The sequence below is a fragment of the Paramisgurnus dabryanus genome, chromosome 14 (genome assembly GCF_030506205.2).
Source record: "Paramisgurnus dabryanus chromosome 14, PD_genome_1.1, whole genome shotgun sequence".
Lineage (NCBI taxonomy): Eukaryota > Metazoa > Chordata > Actinopteri > Cypriniformes > Cobitidae > Paramisgurnus > Paramisgurnus dabryanus.
In genome coordinates, this window is record NC_133350.1 from 23,532,161 (window position 1) to 23,555,301 (window position 23,141).

The following is a 23,141-nucleotide window of genomic DNA, read 5'->3' on the forward strand; positions in this document are numbered from 1 at the left end:
TCTGTATTATATTGCACATTATATTGTAGTATTATACTGTACATTTCTTTGTGATATTGTGCACTTTTTAATATATATTTTTTTTTAAACCAAGGACCCTTCATGGATAGAAATTAAGGAGCCTATTAAATTAAGACTTGATTTGCGTACGTTTAAAAAAAAATACAAAATTATTTTTTTTGTATACACTGAAAAATACTGTTAACATACTTCATTACACTTTAAATTTACTGAATAGATTTTAACGGGGGAACCTTCATTTTAATCAAGTTTTTTTCATTTCTGTTATTAGCTTTTAATGCATTTTTGTTTGATGCCTAATTTCCCCCCAAATAATTATTTTGAATTCAAACAATATTTTGAGGACCCCCAAATAATACCACCAAGGACGCGCCGTTAAAGGCCCATGCTTAATAGCTTAATAGAATTAAGTGCAGTGCAGCGCCCCCTGTCTTTCACAACAGTAACTGTAAGAGTACACGTTAACGTTCAGGACTCTATGCAGAAATTGTCCACAAATAAATAAAAATCTTTACCTCTTTATCTAAAACGACTTGACACTTACAAGTGTACATAATGTGAAAAAAGAAAATAATAATTTAAAATAAGGTACAATAATGGATCAAGATTAATTGCTTTAGTAGAATGACCTAGTAGAGCCTTTAAGTTGCTATGGTAACCATAAATCCGATTATCAAGCTGTAGTTACACAGTTTCTTTTGCTACAAAACAATTTTAAAGTTGTGCAACTGTTTATAGCGCACTTACAAACAATTCGCTATTTCTCTCATAAATAAGGAAGTTTATGAAAATAAGGTTTTTACAATACACGCGACCAAGGTTCTAGCGCGTGCGGTCAGTGGCCAACAGGGGGAAGCAGATTACATTAGCACGAGGGAGTGGGTCAATGTAAGTGAACACCGTAGTATTCGGGGGTGCAGATTACTTGAGGAAAATTACTATGAGGACTCTACAAAATGTAACATCAGAATTGCATGGTTATTTCGTGCCTTTGAGCAGCTGAGAAACACAGCTACCGTTGCTGAGAAACTAAAAGGACTATGAGGGCGAGAAACCGACAGACAGCAGGGACACTAGACAAAGGAGATCTCCATTTCCATAAAAACACTCCATAACGGAGCAAAGAAAGCCAAACAACTGTTCTGACAGCTGCGTTGCTGTCTGACTATCGCCGTACAAACGGGACATATCTGTGACTAAACACGAGCCATCTGTGGATCAGTTAGAGAAGAAATAAAACTGGAGTGCTAAGAATTAACTAACTGACAGACTTGTGTGCAAAATGGGGTGAGTTTACTTTCAAAACAGCTTTTACTACAAATGTTCAGAAATACGACGACGATTGGTGTTAAACGGCGCGATTTAACTAACGTTAGTTATTGTTTCACATTTAACATCGTGTTTAAATCTAACAGTTGTTGTCAATTCAGTGTAACTTCAGTTTAGGTTCGAGTTTGGACGGGATAAGTTACGTTAGTTTGCAAAGGGCGAAGATGAGCTCAAGTAACTTACCAGCGGAGTCCCAAAATCTAGTGAGCTACCTAACTAGGCAGCATTTTTGGTCACTTACATATCCGAAAAGTCAACCAAACTGTCTAAAGTCATGTCCAAAAATACGCTGCACGCGCCGGTAATGCTGACTAGATAGGGATCTTACTTGATTTGAAACACTGTTCTGTTCATACCATCTTTAATTTCAAACATCTGTACAATTTCTTGGTGGTTTTGTGTTGTAAAATAACCTTATTGCTCTTTTAGTCATAGGTTTTCCAGAATGCACTGCGACGTTTTTTATGCTACCATTTGCCAGATTCTCCATATAAACATTTGCTAAAAGCACATAACTCCTGCTTTTGAACCACTAACATTACGACCTCCAGAAACGTTTTATCTTCAAAACCCTCGTTTATCTTGTGAATAACCTTTCGCATGACAGAGAAGAATCACCTTGAAAATCTGCAAATATGTGTAGTATTCAAGTTAGGTATAGTGTTAGTCTTTATCATGCAGACCTCGTGGTGCATTGCAACACAGTTTTTATTAAAATAAGCTTTATATTAGAACAAATTTCCATTATTAATTTCATTTAGCAGATGTTTTAATGCAAAACAACCTAAAACTAAGGGAGCATTCAACATGTTGTCTCTTGAGACAAGAATGATCACTTCATCAAATCATCATAACACTTTTAAATTCATTTGAGTTTACGGCTGCCATATTGACATGGATTCAGATCCCCTTTTTCTGCAGAGGTGAGAAAGTGAACGGAAAAGAGCTAAAAAAAACAAAACTCAAATGGCAATACATTGTGTTGCTACTCACTACACATTTACTGATAATTGGGTCTGAGGATCACATCAGCCAGATGTAAAATTACAGTACTATGTGCTATTACCCAGCAGGTGACTTAGGAGAAATAGGAGACTGGCAGTGCCTATTAGTAATCCCTTTATCGTTTTATGGTGTGGACAGACAGTATGACGTCTCTACTAGTTTCAGTTTTTGCCAGGTTTATCCATATTAGAGATGTTATGGCATCTTGTTCAGCTGTGCATTTGGGAACAATCATACAGATTCAGTCTGGTGAATAAGAGTCCATGGAAAAGCTGTGCGAAGACCAATGTATTTGTACTGTGCAACTGAAGTGCTTAATAAACAGTTTCTGCACCTGCATTGCCTTTTCTGATTGGTTTTGTCCCAAATAACCTTGCAAAATGTCACTTTGGTGTCTAGGGGGTTTAATTCAGGATGGAGCAATGGGCTCAGATTTTGCTATGGAGCCACAATGTGTGATGACACAGGAGAGGGTTGCTGTGTCAGAGCCAAGCCTGATATAAATCTGATCACCTCCTTGGACAGAAGGGTGAAATTCAAGGAGAGATTATGAGATGTACTCACTTGATCACTTGCCATTAGCATCAGCCCATTACGTTTTGGCAGCGGCTGCCATGCTGGCAGGGAAAAGGGATAAAGAGGTGTTATGGTGCACATATCCGAGTTTACACTATGCCTGAGAACGCTGCAAATTTGTCAATTTCAGTGAGAATGGTGTGTAGGACGTAGAGGAAAAGCGCAAGATTTTGCAGAGGCGGAGTTTCACAGAGGTGGGTCCGGTAGTGCTGTATAAGATCCAATTCGCAGTATTCCCAGTGATTCACTGACTTGGAAATTTACATGCAAAACCAGATTATTTGCATTTCATATTTGAGGTTTATCTAATGTGTAACAATCAAAATACTTCAAACTTAAAGTGTGCAAATGCTTGGACAATACTTGGCAACTGCGTGCTTGGGTGCATTACTTAGACAAACCTCAGTACTCTATGTAGCGATTGAGTTACCTTCACACCCACTATGGGATTTTTCCAAGACTGAGAATGCAATATGTACTTGAATTGCGTAATGAATTGCATTTTGATATGACAACATAGTGAACTTTCTAATTGAGCTTGCAAAGCTAGCTAGAAAGTGTTTGAATTGAATTATTGGAGCATGCAGAATGTTCCAGCCTTGTGATGCGCATCTCCTAGGCCCTTAGGTGTCTGAAGGTTTCTTTTAGACTTTGAGTCTCTATAAAACCAAGCAATCAACAAATAATTGTGTTGCTTGTCAGGGTCACAGGTGGCAATTTGATTACTAGCCATGATAAGCTTTATCCACTTTGACAGACCATACTCCGTATCATTTGGCTAACAGTGTCAAACAGTCTGGAGTTTGAGAGATTCTCGTAGATGGGGCAAGCTTATCATTGTCTTCATCAATGTGATGAAGTGTCGGCAAACCATGCAGAACCATTCATCAGCCTTTAACAATAGCCATAATCCTTCATAATTACATCTGCCTGCGATGTTCCACACTTGACCGTATTAGGTGCTCCTCATGAGCTCTACTGTTTCTGTGATCATACACCTGATGTACAGTTTAAATGCTCCATCAGCCAAAGAATAATGGAACTGATGGCATCCTAATGCCGAATTGAATAATGCAATGTGTGTCATGAATATTTTTTCCTCAAAGGGAGCAGCCACTACTCAGCATTAAGGCGCACGTTTTCCAGATCGACCCAGCCACTAAACGTAATTGGATACCGGCCAGCAAACACGCTGTCACCGTTTCGTTCTTCTATGATGTCGGCAGGAGCGTGTATCGCATCATCAGCGTAGGGGGCACTAAGGTGAGAGACCACATCTACGGAGAATCTAATCTCAACTCAAATACAGTTTTTTTGAGATACGTTTTTTGTCATTTTCTGTTAATACAGGCCATTATAAACAGCACAATTACACCAAATATGACCTTTACGAAAACATCGCAGAAGTTCGGCCAGTGGGCAGACAGCAGGGCTAACACAGTTTACGGCCTGGGATTTGCCACAGAGCTGCAGCTACAACAGGTAAATGTTGTTTGTTATCGAAATGTTCTTCAGTGAACACTGCTTGATTTAATGCCACTGACGTAGGGGTTGTCGATAAATCGCCCGCGTATCTCATCAGTAAAGCAGGTTTCATGATGACTGTGCATTCAGACCGCCACCGGCGAGAGCGTCAATAAAAGCTCTGGCTGCCCAGACAACGACGCTAAAGAAAAGTTGTAGTGGACGCTCTGACGCTCGAATGCATTCTCTGAACTCCTCTCAGGCGGAGGTTTCCGCCTTCCGATTGGTTGCCGGTGAACATTTCCGCCTTCCGATTGGTTGCCGCCGAACCGCGTCATATCTCATTACCATAAAGTTGAGCTGATTTCAACTCTCCTCGACACTCACGCTGTACATGACGCGCCGCGCCGCTGCTCGCCGCCGGCTCTCATTGAAAATGAATGACTTCCGACCACTTTGACGCTCTCGCCGGTGGCGGTCTGAATGCACAGTTAGACGAAAATCGCCATCACCTGCTTTCAGATGGAGCGGCATTTACTACACAAAAGCTGTATTTCACAGAGTAGCTCGGCAAAATCACGTACATTATCGGGGGCAATTTTCCACGATTGTGAACGCGATTTTGCCGAATCAAGAAAATGGCTTTACTGATAAGATACGCATTAGAATCGCAGGCGATTTATCGGCCACCTCTACACTGAGGATAATTTAGACTTTCGTTAAAATAAAAACAACGCTAACAATGGAGGTTGCAGATATCATGACTGTCGTCATATGCGTCGTGATGAAAATACGCAGTCACAAGACACGTGAGAACTAATGATCGTCTTATGTACTGATATAAAGCTATTTTTAATCCAGATGTGTTTACGATTAAACAGTACTGATTGCGAAATACTCTCAAAATACAAATACTTTCTCTCACAAATGCATAGCTTCCGCCTAAATATTATTTAGGTTTGAATTAAGGTGGGTAAATTGTAGGCTAATTTAAATTTTCAGTGAACCATTCCCCGACTATGAATACTTGTATGCCTTAATACTTTATACTTTATATTTGCCTTTAACTACTACTAATTCATTGATAGAAACACATTAAAGAGCACCTATTTTCAGATTCACGTTTTTACATTTCTTTTGGTGTGTAAGTGTGTATTTGTACATGTTAACGATATGCAAAAGGTGCATACCCCAAACTATTTGGCGTTATCATCTCCAATGTAAATCTCTTTTCTTGGACTACAACAAACACATGGATTGTATGCAACATTTTACATCCTGGGATTGGTGATGTAGTAAAGACCGAGATTATCATAATTCCTCCCGCTTGGACTCACAGTCTGTAAGTTAACTTCTGTTAGCATTGCATTGTAAGCGAATCTTCAAAACATGGTAAGGAGCGTCACATTTCCGGCTGACGTCAGAGGTATTTAGGTTTTTTCTGTATTAATCTTCATTTTTGTTACTCTCTGTACTCTCTATCTGCATTTACACTTCAATTCTTAATGCACATATCTGATCTTTTAACAATATCCAATTTTTTGTCCTGCCTGTTTACACATACTTTAGACGTAGCCTGGTATTACCAGACTCTCGTACATTCATTTCATTTGTACAGAGAGTCTGGCCACGCTCCATTGCAAAGCGTTACTTCCGTTAAGGGGGGTCCATTGTTGAAGTTTAAAACTATTGGATATGCCCAGAGTCACTCAGGATCTGCCAAAGCCAATCGCTAACATGTGGTCGTGACGTATATCATGCCCCGAAACTGTCCGGAAACAAGAAGTCAGAATAATCAGACAAACGAAAGTTAGCAAACCTGGTTCTTGCTCCGGCTTTAACTTCTGTATATTCAGCAGTTTTGCAACAACGGACCGAATAGCTTTTCTCACGTCTTTCTCCGCTGCCATTACTGAACTACAACTCAAACTGACGCACAACCTCAACGTCATTGTTCTTAGACACCCCCATCTGTTCGCTGATTGGTCCTGCAGATTTTTGCAGGAGAAAACGAAACTCTATAGAGAAATCCCAGACGTACTGCTGAAGCGAAATGAAAAATAAGCGGAAGCACGTAGGAGGGCGGAGCCAGGCTACTTTAGACACGCCTCATATTACAAATGTCTGTGTTTACATTAAACTTCGGCCCAGACAGAATGCTAGCTTAACTGGGTATAGTGTTAGCTACGCTAATACTGTATCATCATTACTTATTTAAAGTAAAGGCCATTGTTAATGATTACCTTCGGCATCATCATCATCCACATTGTCTTTCTCTGTCATCATGTCTTTCTCGAAAAACTCTCAAGAACATCGGGGGGTCGGCAGCAAGGTTTATAGCCTAAAATTTGCACTGACACCTGCTGTCTGTGTGCCTTAATAACTCTCATTTTCTGTTTCACATAATTTTATAATCTACTGATTGAAGACTTGTTTATCACGTTTACCCCCTGTAGTGTTAATAGAACAGGTTTTATTGCAACCATTTGACATCACGTATAGTGATGAAAAACAAAATAGCAGCCTCTGATTAAAAAAAAGTTTATTAAGTTTAAAACTCATCGTTTTTTATTGTGTTTGTCTGTGCAGTTTTCTGAGCAGTTTAAAGAGCTGAAGGAGGCAGCGCGGCTCGTCCGGGATAAATCGCAGGAGAAGTTCGAGTTGCTGAGTCCTGCTTTAAACATCACGGCTCCTCAGGTAAATCATAGCTCAAAAATGATGTGAGCAGAACATCAACTGTTATCTGTGTGACTGACAACAACATAGTGGTGTAGTGTAATGATTATAAATTAGACATGTTATAACTTGTGTCATAATATTTCAGCTGCTCTGTTTAGATAATATGTGATAATAACTGCACTAACAATAGACCTGAGGATGGTTTGGCCTTTGGTGATATGACACCTAATGCAGCTGTCCTTTCGCTTGGTACAGTGTGTCATGATGTGAATATGAAACTAAGTGCTTACGTAGAATGTAATGGCATTTCTACAACCGCTCAGCAGTATTTGGTTACAGCATTCTGTTGAGAAAGACAAAAACTGTTACGTTGGGATCAATGTTGTCATTAATTGTTCATGCAAATAAGACATTATGTCATGGTTTTGCATCGGAGAGCAAATTGATAGTGTTTATTTCCTGAATGCTTATGAAGTGTGTATGTGTGTACATGTCTTCACATGCCAGAAGATGACACCGGTTGTAGCCCATGTTCAGGTGTAGCAGGTTCAGGTTATGTCTAATGTCAGGATTATTTCACATTAGTATAATATAACCCGTATACAGTTTTCTGTTGCAGTTTCATGGCTGTGATGCTGGGCATCTCCTCCCATGAGGTCCATAAGCTTTTTTCGAGTTCAAATGTATCTCTCTTGAGCTATATGAAACAACAGGTCACTGAGTGACACTTATTCATTATTTAAACATAACCTGGACCAGACATTGAAACGGCAACAATGTGCTCTAAAGAATCCTGCACTTATAAATTTATAAAATCTTTCTGATGGTCTTCTGTGAAACCAGAATTATTGCTGAAGCTCTGTATTGAGTCTGTTTTTAAAAGCTTTTTGGCCAGATCTTTGATGTTTGCTCGTATACCAGCATTTACTATTAAACATTCATGAATGTCTCTCATATGCTCTATGTTTGTGGGTAGCCTTTTTTAAATGACTGTACAAGTAATTCCTTTAAGGAACGCTATAGCATTCAGTGACATCCTAGAAAATTAGATTTGTGCTTTTTCTGAAGTAAGCGTTAGGTGGTTGCTGAGGTGTTGTAGTTGGTTATTTGGTTGCTGATTGGTTGTTAGGGGTTGTCGAGGTGTTGTAATCGGTGGTTATGTGGTTGCTGGGGTGTTTTTAGGTGGTTGTTGAGGTGTTATTATTGGTTATTACTTGATAGGGCTGACAGTTGTCATGACCACCGCACCACAGAGGTGGTGCAACATTGCGGTGGTGAAGTGCGACCTGCGGTAGTGTGTATGTCCCAAACTATCAAAATAAAATGGACCATGTCGCCCTGATATCAAGGCAACTGATATCAGTGATGACCCGCTGGCTTTGGGGCGGAACAATGAGGCTAGATATTCTCCTTGGTCAAGGTTGCAAACAAGCATCAATCTGCACTACCATTACATCATCAGTACTGGTTTTCAGCAGGGATGGAAACATTATAACCCCAATAAGGTTCCTCCTGTTTGTTGTTTCACGGATGGAAGTGCTACAATAAACACGCAAAGGAACATATGCGCCGATCCCATAGGGGCTCTAGGGCTTGAGCACCCACAGAGATGGCCAAGCGCATATTCTCAATTAATTTTAATTTTGAAATTCGAGAGCCACTCTGATTTGTGGATCCCGCAAGTTGCAATATCTACAATGCTTTAATGAATAAGCTGAATAAGGGGGTGGTTCACATTTGGCATCTAAAACCATGTGAAAAATGCAGCCGCACTGCTTTCCTTCTTTTCCAAGCCCTTGGGCACTCCAGAGCATCTGCCATTGCTAAGTATTGCTCGACCTTATGACAAGCTACCACTAGCGGAAAAAGAAATGAAGCCTATGAACCCGCACATTTGTTAAAGGGATAGTTTGGCCAAAAATAATATTAAACCCATGATTTACTTACCCCCAAGACAGTTATTTTAGAAAATGTCTTAGATCTTTCAGTTGGTAAAATGTTATGGGGTCCACCTCCTTCAAGTTCGAAAAATTTGCATTTATCCTTTACAAAAGTATTCCAAACGGCTTCAGGGGTATAAACAAAGGCCTTCTGAAAGTAATCTGCGTTTACCCTCGTCTTGAATGCGGCGTTGCCAGAAGCGTTAACTCAGCAGTTGCATGGATTCCTTTTTTTGGCGATGGATGAGCTTTAAACAGGCAGCCACTATTTAGTGCCATTACTAAGCTGAGAAGAGCCAGGATATTATATAATATAACTCTAAATGTGTTTGGCTTAACTCTTTCCCCGCCATTGACGAGATATCTCGTCAATTAAGAGAAAACGCTTCCCCGCCAATGACGAGATTTTCCGTCTTTCCGCAATACCGCTATTATCCACCAGGTGGCGCCCTTCCGCAACTTTTTAAAACCGGAAGTATTGCCCTATGGCAAGCTGCTGCATGTCCGTGTCTGTTCTAAAGATCGCTCTGAATCGGATCTCTATGAAAAGTCCGTCACAAATATGGAATTATTTTTGCTTTTTGCTCAAAATATGGTGTTTTTGCAAAAACCTCCCCATATTCAAAAGCTGATTGCAAAAGAACCACTAAAGGTAGGATGAAACGGTTTTTTTTGTTTGAAAGCAGAGGGTCTGTTCTTTCATTTGGTATATTGTATGTTTATTTATTTAAAGAAGAACATTTTCTGGAAGGCATTAAACTTTGGTGAAAATCATGAAAAACGCTGGCGCTGGCTGGCAACTTTTTTTTAAAACGCTGGCGGTGAAAGAGTTAAGAAAGGAAGTCTTATTCACCTAGGGTGGCTTGAGGGTGAGAAAAATATGAGCCAATTTTTTATCCTAGGTGGGATATTTCTTTAAGGCACCTCCGGGAAACAGGTTTCAGAGGCAGCGTAACGGAATTACATTTAAAATAATGGAGTGCACTTTGGTGATAACTAATCAAATAGTTAAACAATATGATACCAATTTCTTACTAGAAATGCAATCGAAAGTTGCTGAAAGTGAAAAGAAAGCCACTTTTTTCTTTAGCCACTTTCTTGGGCACCAAGCATTCAGTAATACATACATCTACAGTATGTTGTCTTCAAAATTCCATCAGATGAAAGTATCTCAGGAGACAGGAAGTAAAATAAACAATGCATTTGGCCAAGCACTACCTATTTAGAGATAATTTTCATGTTTTATCATCACATGCAATAATAGTTAGATTTGTGTTAAAAAGTTATTCTTCTTTCTCTTCATTGGTCAACGCTGTGGTGTTTTATTAAAGGAATATTCAATTTTCTTAAAAGAAAAATCCAGATAATTTACTCACCACCATGTCATCCAAAATGTTGATGTCTTTCTTTGTTCAGTCGAGAAGAAATTATGTTTTTTGAGGAAAACATTGCAGGATTTTTCTCATTTTAATGGACTTTAATAGAGTCCAACATTTAATACTTAACTCAACACTTGACAGTTTTTTTCAACGGAGTTTCAAAGGACTCTAAATGATCCCAAACGAGGCATAAGGGTCTTATCTAGCGAAACGATTGTCATTTTTGACAATAAAAATAACAAATATACACTTTTAAAGCACAACTTCTCGTTTAAATCCGGTCGTGATGCCCCAACGTGACCCCACGCAATACATCATGACACCAAGAGGTCACAGAAGACGAACACGAAACTCAGCCCCAGTGTTTACAAGTGTTGAGAACGAGGACCGTTCTGACGTTGTTGTATGTCAACTGATACTAATTCATGTCTTTGTGTCAGTTTATTGTTTACAATGGTCCGCAAATGTGCGTTTTATATATGTAACACGTGACCTCCCTACGTCACTACACATTTATGTTAGGTCGCGCTGGACCGAATTTAGACGAGAAGTTGTGCTTTAAAAGTGTATATTTGTTATTTTAATTGTCAAAAATGACAATCGTTTCGCTAGATATCTATTTTCACATGGATTGGCATACTTGCAGCTTATGGCCCATTGCAGTTTTACACTTGACACAGAGCAAAGGGCAGTTCTAGACCTTTTTTTAGGGAGGCTTCAGCATTACAATGCTCTCTTCACCTCCTCCTCACTGAACACAAAGCCCATTGACCAAATTGCCTTGTAGCAGATATAGAAATGTAAAATGTATATGTGACTCCGGGAGAACAGACAAAACATTTGACGCTTACAGACATTTTGTCTATTAAAAAGCTCTAAGGAAAAGAATGTGCCACTAATACGGTCACTTACGATGGCCAATAACCAGTAGCAGAGTTTCACGGCTGTGATGTAAACGAAAAGCAGATTAATAAAAACAAGAAGCGTTGATCCCATTAAATTCCCATAAAATTGCAAGAGTGCCTTTTGGTTGAAAACAGACACGTCCCAGAATTGATCCCTTAATCGATCTGGGGATATGGACCTAGTAACATTGTTGGGGTTGTTGTAATGAGTTATTATTCAACACATTATCCGGTGGTTTTATGTTCATGACGAAAAAAATGTATGTCCAGAAGCAGCGCCATTTTCCCTCGATTGACGTCAACTCTGAAAGAAATTGGACTTGTCAAGTAAATTGTACTGAAGTCAGGAATAAAATTAAAGGGCTTTCTTACAATGGTGAAAAGTCGTCCAATATCTGTTTTGTTGGTCTGTGAAGCAGTTTTAGTTCATGATGAAGGAGCACGCTTGAGGGATCTGTGATCCCTCATTTAAAATGCAGAAATCTGCAAGATACATTATTAAAGAATTCAAGCTTTCAAGCTATCGACTGTGCAGTGAAGTTGGCTTCTCTTGAATCTTTCTGCTTTTTTAAATATATACACAGAGAGCTTCGTCTCGAAGCTATAGAGAAGGCAAACAAGCCATCGGGCTGAGCTGTCGGATTGGAAATGGAGCAACTTTCTGTGGGGAATACCGAGTTTGAGATTGATGAATTATACAAGCTGTTCTGAGTGCATGGGTGTATTTCTCTTCACCACAGTACAGTTAAAAACCAAGTCTGTGTTTGCTGGGATATTCAGAGTAAGAAAAACTGTTTTTTTCTGGAGTACTGTTCAGGTTTTCTTAAGCCTTGATGAAAAGCAACTGATTTGCTTTGATGTCGTCTTGAACTCAATGTGCTACAGACTGCTCAAGGTCTTCTTTATCAAAGAAATCAACCAAAAATGTCATGTTCAAAGAAATGTATTTTTTTCTGTGCTGTATACAATTAGCAACCCAGTGTAAATACTAACAAACTATATATGAAGAGCTCAGATGCAAACCTCTCATATGTTTTCTTGTAAATTAGCTTTTTCTTTATAAGGCTCTTGTGTATACGTTCAGCAATTTTACTTTAAAGGCAATGTAAAAAAAGATTATTAGTCAGTAATTGAAATAGTGTAAACGGTGTACAGTAATTTTTTACAAAAGTCACTTTAGTCATTTTATTAGTATTTAACCAGTTTTGCTGCAAAAGCCTCTAAGTGCATAAAAAAATCTCTACTTCTAAAAAAAGTAGTCCTGTCCCCAGTCTCACTGTCCTTTCTGAATAAATGTAAAAGGCTCAAAAAATTAGTCTATATCCTAATATGTTTGCTAAACCTTCTTTAAAGGTCCAGTATGGGCTTTTTAGCGTCATCTAGTGGTGAGATTGCAACCAACCTCAAATTCGAAACGCATTGACAAGCTAAGGTAGCTGATACATGACAGACATGTCGTAGTCTGAGACACCGTAGGGACTTCCATGTAAGTGTATGTAGATAAAAACTTCTCATTTTAGTGTAATAAAAACAATACAGTTCATTATGTAAGGTTTTTATACACCAACCACTAATAATACAGTTATGTAGATCAGTGGTTTTCAAACTTTTTTAGGAGCGACCCTAATTTAAAAAAATTTAAATTATGTGACCCACACTCTACCATACCCCCCCACCCTCTTAGTAGCATGAAGCAGGGCGGGGCCGAAACCCGTCAGAGTGGAGTGAGCCCGGTGAAACGTGCACGCGCGCATCTGTATGTATATAACTTACCTAATGAGCATACCCGACGCCAGACACAAATTCACGGATGGGCATTTCATTTTTTCAGGATAAACCTCACTGCAATTCATAATATCATTAATTATGATAATGGACAAAAAACGAGGAAGAACTGACATACGCAAAACAACGGAGGAGTTGTTAAGATTGGACCTAGCCACTGAAGCAGGCTCTACATCAACACTTGTCCGCTTATCAGGGACAACTAACGTCAGATTAAAACGCCAATAACAATCACCAAAACACGATCATGATTCTGCATCCTTTAGTCTCAATGGCAACCGAAAGTGCATAATGTAATAACGCAAAGTTAAACAAATAGGCGCAGCAAACACAAAGTGAGCTAACAGTGTGTTAACAAAGTGGGTTAAACATACTGCGGTAAAAATGTGAAGTTTTTAATAACATGATACAGTTAAGCAGCATCACATCACGGTTAAAAATTCACAGATTTCATATGACAGTTCACTAAACAAGTAATTAATATTTAGTAACTTACATTTTAGATGCAATGTTGACTGTTTTTGTAACAGCAGAACCATAACGTGTCAGTCTTACTGCAACACTCAACCGTGTCTTAACGTTAAGCGGTGGCGCTATGCTTATCAAACAACTAAACATTTCCGCGCTATCGACAAACCAATCAAATACATTTAAAATATATATATTTTTAAATCAGACCAAACACATTTTTATTTTCATTTAGGAGTTTTTATCTCCCCTTGCGTCATTTAAAAAATGGCTGTGACCCTGTGCGCAAATTAATACAGTAAGCTGCGCACGCACATGGGTCATGTGACACAGAGGTGGAGTATTTTTTTATTTCATGTATTTAAAAGATATTTTTTACTGTGCTTTTATTCAAGTGTGTTGTAATTATTATAGTTTTTATAATAAAATTGAATAAATTATTTTAGTAAATTTTTTTTTTTAATCTTTCTGGCGACGCAGTTTTTGGGTCGCGACCCAGGGTTTGAAAACCACTGATGTAGATTATATTGCATTTCTGTTAAGAGATCCTCATAAAAGTTACACCTTGCACCTTTAACTGGGTAAAAAACTCTTGCGCCTTGATGTACACGCACTGTCATTCATCCAATTCGTTAGAACTTTGCTAAAAAAAAAAATCGTTGTGCCGTTTAATGGATTCTGCGAACAAATTGGTATTTCTGTATGGCCTGATGTCGGGAATAAGCAAAATTGAAACTAAAGTATTTTATGCACGTATACTACAGTACATGCCGATCGCAATCGGCCAATAAAATTTTTTTGTCAGAGGTGCCATTTAGCGGCTTTTGCTTGTGAGCTCTTCATATATTCTGTATGCATTGTGTGTATATAGTACAAAATTATGACAACTAATATGTAATATAATGCCATATGTAGGTTATTTGCAGATGGGTTAGCTAAATATTTATTCTGAAAGAAAGTTTTTTTTAGCCGGTTATTATTTGCTTAAGTCACTCTGATGCCTGAAATTCTGGAACTGATGCCAGAACTGATATTATTATAAATATAGTGTGCTTCTTTAATATCTATAAATCTTTTGTTAGCAGTTGATTGTCTATATTGATGGTCATGGTCTGTCTGATCCATTTACGTCTGTAATACAGGCTCCTCCACTTCTCGATATCAATGGGTCTACTGAGGACAAGCTGTTTCGCAGCAAGAGTGCTGATATGGAGCAGACCACTGAGAAAGAGCAGATGCGGAAGATGCTGTCTGAAGGGTAAAACATTCAGATCTTCCTTACACCCATTTAATTTCCATCTCACACCGTTTTGTTTTCTTTTTGTTCCCCCTTTATTCATAATATTTAATTTATATTATTTATTTAGAAGAGAAAGTGGCTAGTTTGAAACACATATAATGTCTTCACTACTTCTAAAATACAGATTTTGGTGTTCGTCAATTTATCAGGCAACTTAAGCATCCAAATATTTGGTATCGGTTATAAAAAAAAATCAGTATCAGCCGATCACTAGTTTAAACTTCATGCTGCATTGCTGTATTTTTTACAGTGATATGATTACATTGGGCGTACAATGCTTGTTTTCTGTGTTTTTGAAGATATGAATATAAATCAGCTGTAATTTGTTAACTTGTTTATCTGGGGCCAATTACAACAGATCTCTTTGAATTAAAAAAGCCCTAGTTGTATTTGTAGGAATAATTTCATGAAGAGTTTACTTGGCCCGAGTGGTTTCTAGCAACTGGATGTTGATGCTTTGGAGTTTTCATCATTCTGTACAAAATATCCCCAACTCAAATAAAGCTTTAAACAACACAGGTTCAGCTGTCAAGCAGGTTCAAAGCAACAGACCATTCAAGTTCTCATCAGTACATGCCAGCCAAACAAACAAAACAATGTGAAAATCACCAAAGTGCCAAAGCGCTTGTATGTGGGAAGTCAGCCCACTTTACCTTTCAAGTTAAAATAGCACATTAACATCTGAAATGAATCCTTTGCACGCACTCAGTTTTGTTACGAAAATGCAAAAAAGTAGCACCAACTAATTTCAGCCATATGTGCCGCATTTACCATCTGCTGCGTTTGGACAGAAATTGTGAAATTTGATGAAATAATTGATAATAACTGAACTGAATCCAAGACGTTGGTTTGTTCACAGGTCGATATGTGAGATGAACTCGGAGGCTGAGCTGTTCTCTCTTCGGGAAAGCAACGCTAAGCTGTTAGCAGCTCTTCACGAAGCTAGCGGCAGCATTGAACAATGGAAAAAGCAACTAGCCGAGTATCAGGAGGAGACAGATCGACTCCGAGAGCAGGTGAGGAATGATCAGTGCTTGCTATTGGCTAAGAAATGTTAATGATGGTAACCACACAGTTGTCGTCCATATAGTATTTTTTCCTGGTATGAAAGTCATCAACTGTGTGACTTAAACCTCATCTCGCAATACCTGCTAGATGAGGTTTAAGTCAGAATTAACCTTACTTATGTCACACATCATCTGAATGTGGTATGTCTACAGGTCAGACTATTTATTTAACATACTTTACTATGAAAACATTCAAGTATAGTTTTTGTTTTGTTTTACGTGTCGTTTTTCCCTAGAACGGCAGTTTTTGTAACTTGCACAAATGAAGAGTTGCTCACAAACCAACTATTTACCCTTAGGCTTACTTCTGCGTTTTACATAAATATACATAAATGATTCTGAACATTGCTTCGAAGATCTGCTCAACTGAACATCAGGAAGGTGACATATGTAGTTCAGGTCTACGGGGACTGCATAGAGGATATTTATAGGAAAAGACAATGCGCATTCATTGCCCAGAACAGAAAAGACAAATGACCGCTGGGAAAATGAGACCACTGAGTTTCTTACATAAACAAAAATGTAGTTTTGCGTCATGATGGTGCTTAAAACTTTACAGTATGGGGATGGCCTGGTTTACTTTTTTTAAGGAGGTGAAGTTGCCTGTAAATTAGAGACCTCTGAAGATCTGTAAAGCTCAGGGACTGTTTATATACCTGGTATTAAGATGCGTTTTTGTCATTTGGATTACAAGTGAATGAGACAGACACATTCTTGTTATTTAATCCGCCATTTTTGTCCACTTTCGACCACTTCTGTCCTGATTACTTTTTAGGGGGTGGTCTGTGGGCGGGTCAGTTTGCTTTCATTTTAACCCGAGCAGAAAAATGGTGCGCTTAAATTGACGCAAACTAATATTATGTCCACCCTTGTGTCTCTTACATATACACACAGTGTATATGTAAGAGTTTTCTCAGATATTTCAGGGAAATTGATTAAATAAACTCGCACAGCTTTCATATGTTTGCGAATTGAAACAAAAATGAAAGAAGCGGACAGCAGCCACTTTATGTTGCGTTTACACCAGCTGCGGTAGGGGTGGCAAAAACGTGCTATTTTTTTCTGCGACTCCGCGGAGACTCCGCCACTCCGCTCGCTTCCTGTTATCACGTCACTACTACAGCAAGGTGCTGGTTGGTTAACGTGGCGTGGAAATCCGCCGAAGTTCAGATTTTTCAATCCGTGCCACGCCTACCGCGCCGCAGGATAATAATCCGCATGTACTCGCGTCTTTGCATTGACTTGACATGTAAATCACCCGCGCTTGCCGCCTCTACTGCGGCTGGTGTAAACGAGGCATTAGGCCTTGTCCACACGGACACGCGTATTTTTATAACCGTGACTTTTTTACGGGGTTCCGCTGTTCGTCCACATGGAAACGCAGTATGACATCACTAAAACCGAACACTTTTGAAAACCACTTCCAGGGTGAGTATTTTAAGAAACACCGGTTGCAATGTTGTCGTGTAAACAGTAAAACCAGGGTTTTTGCCTTGCGACGTCACTTTTGTTAGGCTTCTGATTGGCCAAGGTGGCTTTACGATTTGAGTTATATCACCGCCTGCTGGTGTGGCATGCTCTTGACAGCGCGTGATCACGTGTTTTTGCGTGTTCATGTAGGCGGAGATTTCTTTAAACCGAGCATGTGTGGAAGAGATTTTTTTTAAACCGCAGGAGGAAAAACTTTGATAAAAAAATACCCCTGTCCGTGTAGACTAGGCCTTAGTTTTATTAATAAAAGCCTAAAGATACACTGTGGGTTCGCACTAGAAGTTAGGTCCGATGTAAAAACATTATGCTCAGATTAGATCAATAGATGGAAAGAATGCAGTCTTATGTGGCTGCTTGAACACATTTGACTATTTGTCTGTAGTGTGATCATGTTTCCTTTAACTCTTTCCCCGCCATTGACGAGTTATCTCGTCAATCTGCAATACCGCTATTATCCACCAGGTGGCACTCTTCCGCAACTTATAAAAAACTGAAGTATTGCCCTAGGGCAGGGATTCCCAAAGTGTGGTACGCGCACCCCCAGGGGTACGCGAGCTGCCACCAGGGGGTGCGCGAGAGGAAAAATGTAATGGCGGTCTGTTTCTTAAAGTGGGATTTTTCCATACAATAAATACATTAAAAAATGAACAGTAAACATTTCCTTTGTAATCGCTTTTATTTTAAATAAAAAACTATAATTTATTAGTTTTTGATAGAAACGTAGAAGACAGCTGCTGTCTTTTTCTACGCACTGCTCTTCTGTTATGCACTGCAGTCGCTATATGCGTGCCAACTCGTTTCATTCATTCCATATATATTATAAATATGCTTAACTGACTGAAATCAGGGAACTGTCATGTGGGACGTCTTATGATAAAGTTGTTAGTCACGAAGGAGGAGAGGGACCAAGAGAGAGAGACTTTTTTATGGCAAAAATAGAAATAATGAAATGTGACGAGACATGGGCACAGGATACGCGAGCAATGTGTTTTCATGCATGGTAAAGAGACCGCCAATGAATTATATAATAAAATACATAAATACTTACTGTAGAGAACTTATTAAAAGCTTTCATTTAATTTTGTTTGAAACTTGAGCTGTTATAATGAATCTGCAAACTATTATACACCTTTTGTGCGAACAGTAAAGGCTTTCGTTAATGTGTTTGATGGGTCTGCACGTGACGCACTGGTAAACATGAGGAAACCTCTCATATGTCATCTATTAGCTGACGGCAGTAAGTGTACCTTTTTTACCATAGTAAACTCGAATGGCGTCTAAATATCACAGTGGTTAAACGCATACACGGGGGCGCGCATCATCTACGCTGAGCGTAGTTTCAGATGGTGCAATAGGCGTAATATTTTTCACAATGTTGGACTTAGCTAAGCCCGACGTAGGACTATTACACCCAACTTCTTAACGTCCGGCTAGTGCAACCGGCCCTTGGTTATTTGCGCATGATTAAACATGAGTATTTATGGTGAGAAAACAAAGCTTTTTTGGGTTTTTTTTTAAATGGGGATTGGGGGTGCGCCAACCCGGTTGGGACATAGAAGGGGGTGCGCAGGAAAAAAAGTTTGGGAACCCCTGCCCTAGGGCAAATGTCTGTGTATGTCCGTGTATGTTTTAAAGATCGCTCTGCATCTGATCTCTATCAAAAGTCCTTCACAAAAATTATTATATGTTTTTGATGAAACCTACACATATTTGAGAGGTAATAAAAACAGAACACATGAAGGTAGGATGAAACGGATTTTTTGGTTTGAAAGCAGAGGGTCTGTTCTTTTATTTCCTATATTGTATGTTTGTATATTTAAAAAGGAGCATTTTCTGGATTAAACTTTTGTGAAAATCATGAAAAATGCTGGCGGCGAAAGAGTTAATTATAACAAAGCATTTCACTAGCATGAAACATTCTTAACATCGCACAGATTTTATACAGTGGGGGTTGAAGTTTAAACAGATAGATGGTTTTATGTTTCAGGTTGCAGAGCTGGAAGCTCAAAATGTGGTTTCAGGCCCAGATAGAGAGGGTGAGGAGCTCGCACAGTCTTTGGCAGAGATGGAAGCCCTATTAAAAGCTAAAGATGAGGTACACTGTCATAACACACTTAAAATCATTCAACTTTTACCTTTCAAGATAAATATGTTAATAAAAATAATCGTTTACAGTCAAAATTATTATTATTATTCAGGAAATTAAGATTCTGCAGGGCAAGAAACCAGACATTACTGAGCTGGAGAAAGAACGAGAGGAGGCCAGCAAAAGGGTGCAGGTAAATTTAACTAATAAATATTATTCTAGCTTCATTTTTCTAACATGATGTAAACTAAAACTCATTTGCCTTGGAAATAGGATTTGGAGGAAAAGAATGCAGAGTTGAAGAATCGTGTGCAGATAGCAGAGATGGCTTTAGCTTCCTCATTGGATGCCCGAAACAGGGTGGAGGGTGAGGTGCATAGAGTCGTTGAGACTTTAGATGTCAAGATCTATGATTTGAGCGACCTCCGACAGAACCTAGCCAAGCTCCTGGAGAAATGACCTCGGTAACAACACCAACAGCTGCGGATGCCGCAAAGCCACCACAAAAACACTATTACTTTACAGGAATCTTCCCCAGGTGCCCAACTCAAAATTCAGTGGTTTATCATGGTACTAGATTAGTAGCAAAACATTAAAAGGTATTACATTGCATGACACTATGTTTAGGACTATGTTTATCATTGCTGCACAATTACCAGATCTTTCTGGCCCTAAATAACTCAAAGCTCAAATAATAGCAAACCGTGAAAAGACTAGAGCTTTTTCTAGGTAGGTTTCAGACCTGATTACTGGTACTAGACATCAATATTATTCAGATTAAACATTGATTTGTGACAAGTTTTTGAAATTAGATGCACTTTGAACAGAACAGAAATAAGCTTTACTGTTCAATGTATTCACCAGTATTATTGTTAGATGCATAGAATTGAAAATATCTTGACACCAGCATGTCTGTTGGGAGTGTCAGTATGGACTTGAATAGGCTGTTATTGATTTAATGGCGTTTTGAATTACTCTGGCCATTAGCTGCTTCTTCTGTATGGCTCATAAATCCTGCATAAATCTTTATTGGACTACAGCAATAGAGAAACTTAAGCACAACGCTAACAAAAAATGCCATTTCTATTAGTAACAAACAAAAACAAGAGTGAATGGTTAACATTAACTACTTTATTAACTAATGTATTTATTGTTTTACTGGCATTCTGAAGCCTGGGTCTAGTTATGCAAGTATTGCATAAAATCTGATGCGTTCATGAAGCTGGACAAACTAATTCATTTGATAGCCAAATGTAATTTCCACTACTAGATTACATCAGTTTAATATGACCCACTAAACGCAACAACCCTTTAGGAGCATCACTTTAGACTTTTTGTAGACCACAGTTGTTCTTTCGTCTTGCATGCATCTTTATACTAATATTTATACTATATAGTTTTTCCTCTTTGAAAACATGTCTGTTCTGTATTTAGGCTTAACATTTACTGTAACTGTTGAGATTTCACTATTTGGACATTGCTTTCATGTACTCTCAAGAACATTTGCACATATGCTATTTTTCTATTGCGTGTCTGTTGTCTGTGATTTTATATGAATTCACAATAAAAGTGTTTGCTTAACGTAAAAACACGTCTTGTGATTGTTTCTTACACAATTATTTAAACCCCCAATGTTAACTTTAAAGACCCACTAAAGCAGTGGTTCTCAAACTTTTTCCGGGTGCGGCCCCCCTTGTGTACAGCGCAATCCTTCGCGGCCCCCCAAAGAAAATTTATGACAAAAAACTGTTCTAAAATTTAACATTTTAATTCAACAAAACATATAAAGTTATAAAAAGTAGTGCTGTTGGTTAGTAGCCTTATTTTTTTAAGGTTTAATTACACAGAGTTCATGATAAATAAATGTATTTTATAAAATGTCATAAAAGTGGGGCCCCCCTGGCACCATCTCGCGGCCCCCCGGCCCCCAATTTGAGAACCACTGCACCAAAGTGTCTTGAAATGCAAAGCTTTGTCTGATGCAATAAAGGTGCATTGTGTAACTTTTAAAAGGCTCTCTTGACAGAAATGTAATATAATATACAACTATATTATCAGTGGTGTATAAAGACCTTACTTAATGAACTGTATTGTTTTTATTACCTTGGAATGAGTTTATCCACATACACCGCAAGTTCCACTTACATAGAAGTCGCCATCATGTTTCTACAGTAGTCCTAAACAGACAAACTGGTCTATAGAGCGCATTTCGTCAATACGTTGTCTCAGACGACGACATGTTTGTCCTTTATTGGCTACTGTAGCTTCTCTATGCGTTACGAAGCTGTGGACTGAGCCTTTGGCTGCAATTTACAGTCTCACCACCAGATGTCGCTAAAAAATCTATACAGTGGACTTTTAAGGTATTTTTACTGTGCATTTGAGGCAGCAAAACATGCTATTCGCACGTAGTTGGGCGCTTGAACAATGAGTTTACTCGCTTCATTTGCGCGTGAATTCTAGTCATTCGAGACATTCACGCGTAAATTCAGTTCAGATTTTTCAACTCGAAATGCACCATTCATGCTTACCGTGCCGCAGGATGTCTATTACCATGTAAATCACTTGCGTTTGCAGCCTCTTCCGCGTCTGGTGTGAACGCATTAGGCTGCTGATTTGTTACTTTGCTGCCACACGAGGCAATGACTTTGGTGGTAGCGTTTGTGCAGTAAGGCAGCGCCAGGAAACCATTCAAACAGCCTTCAAAGGCATAATGGAATTTTGTTCGAAATAGAAATGGAGAGTGCCTTTGTGATCTAATTGAATATTTAAAAACTACAATACTAATGTCTAGCTAGAAATGCATTCAAAAGGTTTAAAAATTGCTAATGCTAATTGTTAATAAAAACTATGCTCCAGCCGGTTTTTTTTTTTTTTGGCCGCCACTTTTTTTTTAACTCGACCAGTCACATTCCCTGTGTATATAGTATATATATAACTGTCAAGGATATACAATCACCTAAAGGATTATTAGGAACACCTGTTCAATTTCTCATTAATGCAATTATCTAATCAACCAATCACATGGCAGTTGCTTCAATGCATTTAGGGGTGTGGTCCTGGTCAAGACAATCTCTATATATAACTGTCAAGGATATACAATCACCTAAAGGATTATTAGGAACACCTGTTCAATTTCTCATTAATGCAATTATCTAATCAACCAATCACATGGCAGTTGCTTCAATGCATTTAGGGGTGTGGTCCTGGTCAAGACAATCTCCTGAACTCCAAACTGAATGTCAGAATGGGCAAGAAAGGTGATTTAAGCAATTTTGAGTGTGGCATGGTTGTTAGCGCCAGACGGGCCGGCTGAATATTTCACAGTCTGTTCAGTTACTGGGATTTTCAAGCACAACGTGGGTTTACAAAGAATGGTGTGAAAAGGGAAAAACATCCAGTATGCGGCAGTCCTGTGGGCGAAAATGCCTTGTTGATGCAAGAGCTCAGAGGAGAATGGGCTGACTGATTCAAGCTGATAGAAGAGCAACTTTGACTGAAATAACCACTCGTTGCAACCAAGGTATGCAGCAAAGCATTTGTGAACCCACAACACGCACAACCTTAAGGTGGATGGGCTACAACAGCAGAAGACCCCACCGGGTGCCATTAATCTCCACTACAAATAGGAAAAAGAGGCAAGAAT

The 23,141-nt window shown here is 38.8% G+C and overlaps 1 protein-coding gene across 1 annotated transcript; it reads left to right on the forward strand.

Annotated features, from left to right (window-relative positions):
- Nucleotides 1-882: 882 nt before the first annotated feature.
- Nucleotides 883-21,084, forward strand: homer3b (homer scaffold protein 3b). The gene is made up of 9 exons (XM_065241681.1): nt 883-1,308; nt 4,038-4,194; nt 4,282-4,413; nt 6,985-7,092; nt 14,694-14,809; nt 15,711-15,867; nt 19,397-19,504; nt 19,608-19,688; nt 19,769-21,084. The coding sequence occupies exons 1-9, from the start codon at nt 1,304-1,306 to the stop codon at nt 19,952-19,954; spliced, it is 1,050 nt and encodes a 349-aa protein (XP_065097753.1). The 5' UTR covers nt 883-1,303; the 3' UTR covers nt 19,955-21,084.
- Nucleotides 21,085-23,141: the final 2,057 nt, after the last annotated feature.

Excerpts from the sequence above, each read along its gene's own strand:
- homer3b (XM_065241681.1), top strand. Across the intron at positions 15,868-19,396 it reads CAGATCGACTCCGAGAGCAG|GTTGCAGAGCTGGAAGCTCA; the intron begins GTGAGGAATGAT and ends TTTATGTTTCAG. Across the intron at positions 19,505-19,607 it reads TATTAAAAGCTAAAGATGAG|GAAATTAAGATTCTGCAGGG; the intron begins GTACACTGTCAT and ends ATTATTATTCAG.